This window comes from Sycon ciliatum, chromosome 1, assembly GCF_964019385.1.
Source record: "Sycon ciliatum chromosome 1, ocSycCili1.1, whole genome shotgun sequence".
In the NCBI taxonomy this organism is placed as follows: Eukaryota; Metazoa; Porifera; class Calcarea; order Leucosolenida; family Sycettidae; genus Sycon; species Sycon ciliatum.
The window spans coordinates 19026472-19040582 of NC_088643.1; the positions used below are offsets into that span (position 1 = coordinate 19026472).

The 14111-nt window shown below is 48.0% G+C and overlaps 1 protein-coding gene across 1 annotated transcript in view; it reads right to left on the bottom strand.

Moving 5' to 3' along the window:
- Positions 1 to 14111, bottom strand: part of LOC135816594 (uncharacterized) — a 230806-nt gene that overhangs the window by 93149 nt on the left and 123546 nt on the right. The window contains exons 16-17 of the mRNA XM_065329777.1: positions 13088 to 13351; positions 2758 to 3108 (exon numbers count right to left, since the gene is read on the bottom strand). Of these exons, the coding sequence (XP_065185849.1) occupies positions 2758 to 3108; positions 13088 to 13351 (615 nt within the window). The remainder of the gene's footprint in view (positions 1 to 2757; positions 3109 to 13087; positions 13352 to 14111) is intronic.

The following is a 14111-nucleotide window of genomic DNA, read 5'->3' on the forward strand; positions in this document are numbered from 1 at the left end:
TAACCTGCTAACATACCAGCAGTTTACACGTGCACGTTGTGTCCAGCCGGTGGTCATGTTCAGCTTCGGTGGCGGCGTGGACCAGAACATCATCCATGAACCCCTCAGAACCTTTGACGTGGGACGGGAAATGCTGCAGGCGTCGCTGGAAGATCTCCGGTGCAGCGGTTATACCAAATGGCATCCGGAGGAATCGGAACCGACCCATATGAGTGATGAACGTGGTCAACTTGGATGCGGACTCTGTGAGAGGCACTTGCCAGAAGCCACTGTTGGCATCCAGCGTAGAGAAGACAGTGGAGCAGGCGAGCCTAGCCAGTGTGTCCTCAACTGTCGGAAGAGAAAAGTGCTCTCGCTTCACGTTGCCGTTAAACTTCTTTAGGTTCGCGCAGATCCGTATACGACCATTAGGTTTACGCACCGGCACCATAGCAGAGCACCAGTCAGAGGGACCCGGTTCACGGACGATGATGCCCATTTCCTCCATGCACGCGAGCTCGTTTGTGACCTTGTCCTGTAGAGGCAGACGCACATGGCGGGCAGCACCACAGTGGTACGGCGTGGCATCGTCAACGAGCTTAATGTCAGCTGGAGGCCGAACCATACAACCGATGGGCTGTGCTGGCACATGATTCTGCTGCATCAGGTGAAGTCGGAGACAGTCTCTGCGACTCAAGAGGTTGGTAGATCCAGGACCATCAATAACTACGATCTCCATAGAGAACAGATCATTCCTGGCTTGCTGGTACACGATTCTGCTGCATCTAAACGCTGGATCAGGCGAAGTCGGAGGCAGTCTCTGCGACTCAACAGGTTGGTAGATCCAGGACCATCGATAACTACGATCTCCATAGAGAACAGTTCACTCTTGTGCATGGTGTCTGCAGTGAACTGACCTTTGATGGATAGAGGTGCACCAGATGGACCAAGGAGTTTGGTAGTGGATGGTGTGACTACAGGGCGTTTTACCAGATTCTGATATGTGGGGTCCGTGATACACGATACATCCGCACCCGTGTCGATCTTGAATATCAAATTTTTTGAACAAACATGCAGACTTACTGACCAGGAGTCGGTGGACTGGGAAGGACTGGCGGTGGATTACAGCTCTGCCACGCCACCCATGAATGGCAACGGGGAGGCGAGCGATTCATTATCGACAGCTCTGGCAACACGCGTGGTCAGTGGAGTGGAAAGACAGACGGCTGCGAAGTGTCCCTGCTTGCCGCATGAATTGCACTTGTGACCAAACGCAGGACACGCAGAACGGTTGCTCTTGCGAATCAGAGTGGCAACACCACGGACATTTTCGAAGCGGCAGTGACGCTCTTCCTCTGCGTGGATGGAGTTGGTGCAGGCTTCGATGGAACGCCGCTGCGCTGGTGGCGACTCCTTGCATCTTGCTGCTTTCCTCCAAAGCGGGATGCAGCATTGACCTGCGGCCTGGCGGCTTGCGCTGCAACGTCCCTGGAAATGTTCTCGGCCTGCCTGGCCCTGAGAACTGCGTCCGTGAGGGTGAGTTTTGCGGGCTCAATCTGCTGCAGCTCCTTGGCGACTTGGCAATCCAGAATGTGAGCCAAGAGGCGATCTCGAATTCTGTTGTCCTTCTGGTCGCCGAAGGCACAGAATTTAGCTGCTGCGTGCAGTTTCCGAACAAATTCTTCCACGGACTCTCCTGGAAGATGGATGCACTGTTCTAAAATGGTCCTCTGATGAAACACGTTCAGTACTGGCATAACGTAAGCGTAAAGTAAGCGTCCAGCTTTGCCATGACATTGTCACACTTGTCCTCGTCTCTAACAGCGTTGAATACCAGTTGATTGAAGATAGTTTCGGCCTCTGGGCCCAGCGAGTAGAGCAAAGTAGAGATTTGCACTTTCTTGTCTTTCGCGTTGAGCTGTGAGGCAAGGTGATATCTTGCGAACCGGCGTTTCCATGCTGGCCAGACATCTGGAATGGAGAAGTCAAAGTCTGCAGGTGGCGCGAACTTGGCCATTTCTACTCGAAGTGTAGACCTGGTTGACTAACTTCTGACACCATGTTGTGTCATGTACTGACATAAGGAGGTGCTTTATTTTACAGACAGATGAGTGTAGATATAGTGAAGAGTCAGGGAGGCCATGCTCAGCAGAGCATGGTATCGTGCGTAGCACGGGGTAGTGTGAGGTCACATACCATCTATGCATGGCGACAGACAGGAGGACTATGTCGTGAATGGCTGAAAGGTTATCATGATACATGATAGGACAGAATCTGCTACTGGCCACGGGGCATTTGTGACTGTATGACTAATTTCAGGCCTTGTGACTGCCCCACAGGGCATGTGACTGCTCACAGGGCCTGTGACGACTGCCTCCAGGGCCTGTGACTGCCCACAGGGCCCTGATTAGTCACAAAGTCGTACACAGTTGAAACAGTTTCACACAATCTGGCGAATAGGAGTTCTGATGTGATGGTTTTTCCAGACGAAATACAGTCGATTCAAAAGTTTCGAAACATTAATAAGCACATCCCGCAGGACGTAATAAATTTATTGTAGAAAGACACATTGTAAGCAGCATGTGAGAGCATAGAATTCTGGGGCTGGACTCTGTACATTTCAGAACAACCTTGGACATAACCCCTTTCCTTCCCAAGAGCTTTATGAGTGAATGGTTCCGGAGAAGTACAAAATGCCTGCATGGATTTGTATACTGTCCAGACACCAATCATCTGGGTTTATGGATGAGATGGTATTGAAGAGACGCTCCGACTTACATTGCACAAGACTGGACTCCAACCGGAGCACTTTTCCCGGACCTTCAAGGCTACAATTGCTGAGCAGCGTGCTGTTTGAATCCTGGTCGCAATACTTAATTGTCACCTCGTAAGAACCATCTCTCAGCTCGCCAATGCTGAAAGAACCTGTAGAAAGGGGCTGTACAGTTGAAGAAGTCTTGCCAAGCCTGGTACCATTGAACGCATACACGTCTACCACAATGACATTGCCCAGGTCACCCATGGGAGCAGGGGGAAGAGTTACACGATAGTCAGTTGTATTGATACCGTGGGAAATAGGCGAACCAGATGTATATTCTGACGGAAATTCCGGAAGGTTGCATGTCAACTCTTCAGACAAAGCAAACAAAGGAGCACAGAAAGGTATGGTCGACACTGCATTGACTCTGAACGAGAAGAAATTACCACAGGAAAACCTGAGATAGACCGGCTTACAGAGTATCCCTGATACTAAGTACTGTTATAGCCCTATTCCTGTTGCCTGTTGTGGAACCCACGGTATTACCCAGCCTGCACTACTTACATCCCAGTCTCAAGTTGCTTTGGGACCCACAGGCTATTTGGATAAAATGGGGATGAAAAAGGAAAGCTAGAAGAATCGAGCAAAAGCAAAGAGTTCCATGGACACAAAAAGAACAAAATAGAATTGCATATAGTTGCCTGATGATCCTAGTTATGCGTGAAACTCAGAGTTGCGACACAGCGTCCAATCTCTCTTGTGTGTGTGTGTGTGTATATCTATATACAGTGCGTATCGGTTATAGCGTGGTCGTGTAAAAGAATATACTAGTACTGCTTACAAGAATGACCTCTCATATTTTCATAATCATAACATGGGTTTCAAGTGAACATTTATTCTTACAAGCAATGTTTTGTTGAAGAGAGAAGCAACGCAATATAAAGGGCCTGGGTAGCTACTTGCGTGCCCATGTTTGCCATACCGTAGAATCCCGCGGATAAGCCCATGGGCTTATCTGTTTCACAAGGACATTTCGTTGGGCTTATACGAGAACATGGGCTTATACGCGGGCATGGGCTTATACGCTGACACCAACATTGTGCTTTGAAAAGTACCAAGGAAGTGAGAAGTAGCCACTGTGCAAACAAAAACAACCGACGATTGTGCTGAAATGAACAAAAAAACAAAACAAAAAACTACACGTACATGTACATGGTACGACCATGAGTCCATAATTTATGGACTCTTGGTACAATTTAGGCCCATGGGCTTGTACGACGAAGCCTTGTGATGTTCGAACTTTCCCTGGGCTTATGCGCGGGCATGGGCTTATACGCGGGTGGGCTTATCCGCGGGATTCTACGGTAGCTACCCAGGCCCTTTATATTGCGTTGCTTCTCTCTTCAACTCTCTCTCTTCAATAGGCTCGCTCTCTTCAGATAATCTCTTTCTCACTGTTCAATGTAGTCGTTCCGTTCGTCCTGGTCTTAGTCATCCCGTCTCTAATAAATGTCGTTCCCATCAACCTACCTGTTCCTGTTGTCAGTTGTGTTAGTGAGTAAGAAATGTCTCTTGTTCGGACCCAACATTGGCGCCGAACTTTACTCGACGCGGAGTTCTGCCTCCGCAGCTCACGACCCTGAGATGTAATTTACGTGTAGTGTTGCTCCCGTCACTGCTGGACTGTCCTTGTTTATTCGTCACCCCTGTCCGTGTTCGTCGTGGAGCTGCGTCGTCGTGCTGTGTCGTCGCGCGGTGTCGTCGCGCAATGTCGTCCATGTCGACCATTGCTCGGAACCGCCGACCCTCGTCCTCTACCGCACGGCATTCGTCTCGTCGTCAGTCTCGTCTCGCCGCCAACCTCGTCTCTTCTATGTCAACCTCGTCTCGTCCAAGTCATGCAGGTCAGCAACTTTCTTTATTTCTCTCTTTCTTTTTCATCCGTCCTTCGTCGTCAAATTTAGTTTCGGTTTATTTATTTCGTGAATTTTTTTGTAGTGTGTTTGCGCGTGTGTGTTCATAAAATATTAGTAAATTAGAGGTCCGATCATCATGATCATGGTGAGCCACGCTCTAATTTTTGATGTTTAGCAGAAGTACAACTACGCTATTTTTAGCCATGCAAGCAGTATCAGTAGGTTCCTCGTCACATCTAGTTTCTTATCTTTAGACTTAGAGAAGTACAGGAACAATAACTGTAATGCATGATACTAGTAAACACGTTTGTGAGATCCGTGCAGGCGTGCAGTGTGTGTGTGTGTGTGTGGGGGTTCTCCCTCAGTCATTTTTTTAAATCTTTTTATCTCTTTTTTCTTTCTTTTTTTTCTCCGTGAGGACGCGGGATTCTTTTTCAATTAGGGGTGGTATGTTAGGCCCACAAGTAATTAGTTCATATTCATTAGTTCATGCCTTATTCATTTGGCCTGGGTAGCTACTTGCGTGCCCATGTTTGCCATAGCTACCCAGGCCCTTTATATTGCGTTGCTTCTCTCTTCAACTCGCTCTCTTCAATAATCACAATGTAGTCGTTTCGTTCGTCCTGGTCTTGGTCATCTCGTCTATAATAAATGTCGTTCCCATCAACCTATCTGTTCCCGTTGTCAGTTGTGTTAGTGAGTAAGAAACCTCTCTTGTTCGGAGGGTGTACGCGCCCTCCGTCTTTAGCGACCACCTGCTCTTAACGACCGTTGTTCCATGCACCGAGAGTTCTATACAGAAACTGCACCGGATACAGCGACTACCTGCCTTGCGCGACCAGCGACCGACTTTTTGTGTACCAAGTGCCATATTGGACCTGCACACGGCGACCAAAACTTAGCCAAAAGTAGGGTGTTCGGTGCCTCGAACCCAGGCGCATTTTGAGTGGAAACAGTTTTGTACGGGGTCCGTGGCACAATCGTACATCACTGTGCTTCTTGCCTTGGCAAGGTAAAATTTTAGCAGCTCAGGACGAGTTTGTTTCTTTGTTGGAAAGAGGAGATGTCTCTGCTGTTGAGACCGTAAGTCCCGTTTCCACACGACGAATTTTAGCAATGTTACGCCCTGCGCAAATTCAGGGTATCGATTTCGGCCTGTTCTGGGCCGGTCGCAACGCCGGCGACCATTCCATCGTCTTCAGCGTCGAAAAACTACGCAGTGTGTGAAATTTGGAGGCTGTACGATGCTGTCTTCTTGTTCTATGAGCGATCGATTTGCGCCAGGATACCAAATGTACATGTATGGAGTACATGTACATGTACATGGAGTTGATGGACTTGGCTGTAGTGCTGTTTATTTGTAGTTTCGCTGAGCTACCACATCAGATAAACCTCTGGTCGCTGTATCTGGAGAGTGGAGAAAGCCATCATGTGCAGACAAATTGGTCAAGAACAGATTTCCTGCCAATGCTGCGTTCAATATGCAGCTGAAAATCTGCACAGAATTGACACTCTGAGGATTTGCAAAATTGCAGCGCGCTAACGCAGTGCAGCTACGCAATGCCGTATGCACGTGTCCGGAGTACATTGTCATCCACATAGCATGGGCAATGTAGGGCCAGTGTATTTGTCGACTTTATAATTTACATCCAAATTACGCTTGCACAATCATCCGATAAATGAACTGTCTGTTGATTGTAAAAATCGTATGAGTGAATTACATGTGACGTGCGACACCAATTGCCCCGAAGTGCTGCACGCGCCGTATATGACTGGGAACAAGTAATTAGTTGTCCTTCTAAAGCTGACGATTAGCAGGACTGCTGCTGCCTTGGCCTGGCTGAAGCTTACATTGTGTTGCAATGGTGCAGCATACCTGTTAATTGGCTGCATGCATCCGGTCCCGCGGCGCAACATGCCCGGGTGCGGGTGCCGTCTCGGCTGATTGTGTATGTTATTTTCTTGGATGCTTCATCTACGTGGGGTAGATAACTGTAATCTCCTCCTGGTGATGCGTCTTTGTAGTACCCGTATTCCAATTAGCTTCAGCCTGTGAAGGGTTACATCTTTTGCATCTATTTCGACTAATTTGTATGCGTTGCTATGGTGGTTGCTATGGGCGTAATTTGAATTTGGCTAGATGGAATACCAAAATAATTGGTCAAGTGATGGAAGCTCTCTATTGGCTATCATCTGTGAATATTTGAAAGACCCTGAACGAAATTGATTTTCACCTTGTTCTAGTTGGTTTTGAATTTCCCGGTTTTGTGCCACTGGCCTGCATCAAAACTGTTCCAGCAAAAGTGCCAACAAGCGCACTTCAAACGACCATAACTCTTGAACGCCTGGTCGGATTTAGACAAACCTTATATATTTCCCGGCTAGTTTATCCCACTCTTTCCAATGAGACTAAAATCGAGGAGATCGGAGCAACTTTCAAAATCGTCCGAACACCCTACCAAAAGTGCCATCTTAGCTGGCAGAGTTGACTGCGACAGGGTTGAAGTGCGCTCTGAAGCAAGTGGATGCAGTCAACTGAAGTGACAAGTGACAGTGCAGAATGCGCTGCATGCACTCCAGTGAGGTGTGCTTTGCCTGCACGAGAGTATTCTATGCTTCACACCTGTCAATATGAGTGCATGGAAGTACAATAATGCACATGTATGCATAATCCGATATACCACGAATGTACGGCACCTGGCTTGAACGACCGCTTTTGCTTGCACCGTGGGGTGGTCGCTTAAAAAAACCAGGTTTTATTGTATATGCTGTGTTGCTGTGTATATCTTTAGTGGGCCTGACAGCCCTGCTGCAGTTAGATATTTTGCCTGATAATTGATAGCTCAAGAAACTCGGAGTAGCAACAGATTATGTGTTCTTGGTGAGGACTGATTCCACTGTGTACTAGCTCCAGTGCACCCCAGCGCTGTTGAGCCCTCTTTGCGGTGGACGGGACCACTTCCCCCTGTATATATTGCGCGAAGGAATCAAAGAACACAGCATGCACGGGGGCGCAGGTATGGAATACCATGGAATGCACGGGTCCTATACGGGACATGTGAGGGCAATGAGGTGCAACATGACTGGAATGAAATGGTACCAGTATGGACAAGGGACAGCAGGCAGGATGATACGTGATCAGAATATGCTAGTAGAGACATGCATTCACAGGAATTCAAGGCGACACCAACTCTGGATAAGTGCACCGGTGGAACGTGTGACACCAAATCAATAATCGGTCCTGTAGCTGACCTAGGGCCGCACCAGCCATCAGGAGCTGGCTCTTACCCTGAATGGGCAAGTTGATTGAGTTTCTGGCATAGGTATTGAATCATGATACATATACTTCCTTCCTACTTGAAAATGAACATTCTTTTTAATGCACCTGCAACTACTGTTGTGAACCCTCTGGTTCTCTAAAGTGTCAGGAACGAACGACCCCACACGGCACGAGGACAACTATTTATTCTCAACAGTATATTTCACTTCGATCGACTAACAACAATGAATAATTAACACTAAAACCACCAGGTAGTTATAGCGTGAAAAGGACAGCGTATATGAGAAAAGCATACACATACAACTACAGCGCACACAGCAAACCGCACATAGCGCCTGTACTAGGCTGTAGCGTATACCACGTCGTAAACATCAGTGGTACGGCGGAGTCGGGATACAACTGCATCGAAACGAACAAAATGTCCAGAGGAGGGCTCTGGACATCATCGGCCCAGGCACCCTCCTGGACTCCCTCAGTCTACGCCGCTCGGTTGCTGGCCTCACGTACCTGTACAAGCTACGCTCCACTGATGGCCCAGCGCAACTCACCGCAATGCTTCCACCTCCGGAACCGCCACGGCCTCATCCAAAGACTAGACGGCAGCTCGACGCAAGCCGCCACCCTGCCTACCTGAAGCTTGACCTCCCACACAGTGCCCCTAACTACATCCGCCGGTCATTTCCCTTCTGCCTCGTGGAAGTGTGGAACAGCCTCCCAGCAGAGATGCTCGCCAACCTCCAGGTTAAGAAAATGCAGGCGTTCAAAGTGAATGTTCACAGGCACTTGCGCCACAAGCACTGGCTTTGGGCAACGGACAAAAACTAACGCCACTGAAAATTCTCTGTCTCTCTGTCTCTGTCTCTGTCTGTCTGTCTGTCTGTCTGTCTGTCTGTCTGTCTGTCTGTCTGTCTGTCTGTCTGTCTGTCTGTCTCTCTCTCTCTCTCTCTGTCTCTCTCTCTCTGTCTCTCTCTCTGTCTCTGTCTCTGTCTCTCTCTCTGTCTCTCTCTGTCTCTCTCTCTCTGTCTCTCTCTCTGTCTCTCTGTCTCTGTCTCTGTCTCTCTGTCTCTCTCTCTCTCTCTCTCACTCTCTCTCTCTCTCTCTCTCTCTCTCTCTCTCTCTCTCTCTCTCTCTCTCTCTCTCTCTCTCTCTCTCTCTCTCTCTCTCTCTCTCTCTCTCTCTCTGTCTGTCTGTCTGTCTGTCTGTCTGTCTGTCTGTCTGTCTGTCTGTCTGTCTGTCTGTCTGTCTCTCTCTCTGTCAGGGACCTACGTAAGCTGAAGCATGATCAACCTATATTATTTGCATTTCTTTTTTTTCTGATCTTCTCTTTCTCATTTCTGTTGCATTCTCAGATGCTCCCATAAGTCTATCATTCATAGTATACCCCCTTGGCCCGCACAGTCCATGCCGATTCCGAGACCGAAATGGTCGGAGGAGTGCACTGCGCCTGATAAAAAAAATAAAAAAAATGTCACAAGCGAGAAGGCCTTTCACTCTCGAGAACTTGTGGTTTCGCAACATTCTCCCCACCAAAGGGCTTCTCACTGCTGTACCAAAACTCACGAGTCAAAAGCGACCGGGGCTCTGACTACACGCCCAGAACGAGTCATCCGCTTCTGTGGGGGTGGCCAAGGTGGAATATTACGAGTGCTCACCATTTCTGCCAACTGAGCAATGGTCTGCGGACTTGCGCACTTCAGATCAAGCTCTAACGTTGGCTTCACGAGAGCACATAGCGGAATGACGGCGGAGCTACCCAGGATCGTGATGGTGAACGTATCCATGTGCTGTTGGGTTGATTCCGCACCGAACGGCTTCACCTCAACATTCTCAATACTAACGTGCTCTGCATCGATTGCGGACACCAATGCTGCAGTCACAAATGACGCCTTGGCACCCGAGTCCAGCAACACGCGAAGCTTGCCGCTGTGGGATATCACACACGGCACGGTCACTGGGCCACTGCCTCATGGGGCGGACGCTGGACCAGATAACATACATCTGAACTCCATGTTCCACACAGTCTCGCCGCTCACTTCTTCCGTGCTAACCAGTATTGCCCTTCTCATTTCCTTAGCTTCTACGCCTTGCGCTTCTACGTCTTGTGCCTCTACGTCTTGCGCCTCTACGTCTTGCGCCTCTACGTATTGCGCCTCTACGTATTGCGCCTCTACGTCTTGCGCCTCTACGTCTTGCGCCTCTACGTCCTTTGGCCGAGGCTCCAGCTGCTTATGAGCGTCTCCGACCGATGTCGCCATACACTGCACCGACGCAGTGGGCCTTGAATCTGATCCTACCACTGGCTTCAAATATTCCTCTGACCGCTGCTTGTCTGTAAGCAAAGTCTTCCACGCCTTGTCCGGCGTCCTTCCGAGCGAGGCAAGCAAATCTCGCTTTGCTTCCTCATACGTACTGATGGCGATGCGCTCGTTCATCTTCTTGAGCTCTGTGCGGAGCGCACCCTCTTGCCGTCTAGCACCGCTCTTCAAACTCCTCGCACTGTCGGAGCCTCTTCTTCACATGTTCCCTCAACTCACCGCCTTCCAATCCTAACAGAATTCCATTGGCAATAAAGCGGGCTTCAGTGATCTATAGTTCCGGTGCCATGCTCGCTTCGTATCCTGGCGTGGTCGCCAAATGTTGTGAACCCTCTGGTTCTCTAAAGTGTCAGTGTTTTTACCTCTCGTCTTGATTCACCATTCCACAAACGTAACGTCATTACTGTATTATTAGAAGACTGTATTATTACTCTTTCATTCTCATGCCAAAACAGCTAACTCCACTAAAGCAAGTCCAAAAACTAGTGACCTGCACCACCGAAGCAGGAACCTAAAACCTCCCCAAGGAAAACAAACCCCCTCTACGCCTACGGATCACGGACTACAATCCCGATCCTAGCGTAGCGGCAAATGATACATACTAGTACAAGTAGATGACAAAAGCGGTGCCGGTGTTAGGTGACAGCTGCATACGAATGCATGAAAGGGGTCAGACAGTTCATGTATCATGTGTACCGGCAGTTGTAACTGGAGCCGACTGAAAGTCAATACATCAATAGCAGTGTTAGTCATACATGAAGCCCAGACTACAGAAAATGTAGCAGTGGATACAAAGTAAGTTGCATACGACGGGTGTTGCTTGTCGCCAACGTCGCCTTCGGGGGCAATAGTCAGGAACGAACGACCACACGGCACGAGGACAACTATTTATTCTCAACAGTATATTTCACTTCGATCGACTAACAACAATGAATAATTAACACTAAAACCACCAGGTAGTTATAGTGTTGTAACTGCCTTTCTCTACCTGCTCCCAGTCCCGTGCCATCTCCACACTTATACAAAGGGACGACGATAACTACATTTAGAAGACTGTTTATTGACACGACGACGAAACACAACTAGACATGACGAACTCAAGCTGCAGACTGTAATGATGACTCGTGACTCAAGACGAAGACAGCTTTTCACACCACAGCAACACGCGCATGCACCAACATGACGTACACAAGACGTACACAAAATAACGTACTACAACATAACTCCCTCCAAAGAGTAGAACCGTCCTCGATTCTAATAGTAAAACAGAGTAAAAAGAGGAAAAGATCACACAAATCACTCAATCATACCACACCATACCAGTCACACCCATAAATAAAACACCTCTGCCTGCACAGCAGATTATTTAAAAAAAAAACTATGTCCGCCCACCCAGAACACCAGCCACGGTCGCTGTCACACGTGTGGGAACTGATAACCTCAAAAACTCTAACTACTTCACTCAACACACCACCTCACAATCACGCAAAAAATTCTAAAATGTGAGAGCACAAATCATAAGAATAACAAAAAGAACAGAATCCACTGGCTCTGTGGGGACCTCTAGTTATCCTCATAGAAGAGCAAATCAAAAAACGAACAGAACACACGCGCTGTGTGGGCGCCTCATTACCCTCGAGGAGAGCAAATAATAAAGAACAAAATGTTGGGAGAACAGAAAATACAAAACTCACATACTCCTCACGTTCACAACAACACACGTACCCTCTCACCAACGAAACTCCTCACGCCGTCTGCCATGTCGTCCACCATCTCCAGGAGCGCTGCTCAGCGTCGACATCCTCACTTCTGGGCACAGTTTTACGTCGTGTCCGGGACCATCCGTCCTTCTTCTTTTTTTTTTAGCTTTTCTTCTGGGCACAGTTTTACGTCGTGTCCGGGACCACCAGTGACGATGACTGACAAGAGACGGGAGAGACGAATGATGAAGGACGAGGACGACGGACGAACTTCTTCAAGACGGACAAAACTGTGACGATAGGACGACTGGAGATGACATTGGAAACTGGGAGCGAAGGCCACGCAGGACGAATCCAGAAGTTGACAACAAATTGTTATCACCGCTGCCACCAATGTTGTAACTGCCTTTCTCTACCTGCTCCCAGTCTCAAGCCATCTCCACACTTATACAAAGGGACGACGATAACTACATTTAGAAGACTGTTTATTGACACGACGACGAAACACAACTAGACATGACGAACTCAAGCTGCAGACATGATGAACTCAAGACGAAGACAGCTTTTCACACCACAGCAACACGCGCATGTACCAACATGACGTACACACGACGTACACAAAATAACGTACTACAACAATAGCGTGAAAATGACAGCGTATATGAGAAAAGCATACACATACAACATACAACTACAGCGCACACAGCAAACCGCACATAGCGCCTGTACTAGGCTGTAGCGTATACCACGTCGTAAACATCAGTGGTACGGCGGAGTCGGGATACAACTGCATCGAAACGAACACAATGTCACAAGCGAGAAGGCCTTTCACTCTCGAGAACTTGTGGTTTCGCAACATTCTTTTTAATGCACCTGCAACTACCGTATTTTCTGGACTATAAGCCGCACTTTAAATACCATTATCGAATGCAGATGGAGAATGCCCAGTTACTTCTGGATGTCAAAAATTGACATCAATATTCTATTGGAATTCGTTTTACCTGCAGAAAAGGTAGGTGGGTGGGTGGGTGCAGAAAATTACTAAAACTTTTCGTTTTGCAAAAACTATTGGTAACCCCGGACGGCCCCTTATACTCGGGAAAATACGGTATAATATGCTGTGTGTGGATGGTACTCACGGTTGTTAATTACTTGTGTACGTATTCCTATGTTATCCCATGTGCCATCCACAAGCTTCACAACGGTGCGCACGACCAAATGGCCGCGGCCGTCGGGAATACGAATGAGCCTGAGGGTGGGGACCGGATTTGTTACAGAGAAAGACCACACCGTCTCCTTGCGTCGGGTCGCTCGGTTGTACCAGTCCACGGTCGTGTACCATTCCACCACGCTGGTAGAAGATATGAACGGAGAGAGGGTGTAGCTTGGCAAGCCAATGGTCACTGAGATGGAAAATTTAGAGGCAACAAAGTCGAACAGGAATCATTCATTCAGAAAGAATGCCTTTGCTGGCTGGCTGATGGCAGGTGCAGATTGACTGATATTCCACACAACGTGCCATTGTTTGAGACAAAAATACTACTGCAAAACAGGTAACGTAACATATCAAGTTAATGTGCGTGATTGAATACTTAGAAAAATTGTCTCTCTGGAGATTATCCTGTTATCTAGTATTTTAAATTCTTTCCCAGGGGACGTCTTATGGACCATTAGCCCGTGCTTCACACAGCCGGACATGTACATGCGCGTGCATGCGGACCCACACGCATGAACGAGCACACACAGAATAGTCTGGTTGAGTTAAATTGGATAGGTGGAGTGCTGGATTCGAACAACTGGTGCAATGTCACGTGACTTGGCAAATGAGTCGCAACGCGAAAAGACTCCGCTGAGTCGCAAACAGGCAATGACTCTGCAACTGAGTCGCAAGCAAGCAAACAGGGCAAACCAGTTGTGAGCGAACATCCGCACTCCCCAATGTTTTATTTTACTTGTATGTTTTTATATTTGTTTTTTTTTTTAGAATTGAATAGGGCAATTTACAGCGGATGCAAGTGCAGACCACATAGGCTGCAGAGAATATAGCAACATGTTAACGTAGAGCAACAGCTATAGGGTGGGTTTTGGTGGGGAAGAGAAAGCAAGGAGCAAAACTGTGAAAGCCAGGCAACAGCAGCAAACTCTACTTTCACAAAGGCAACA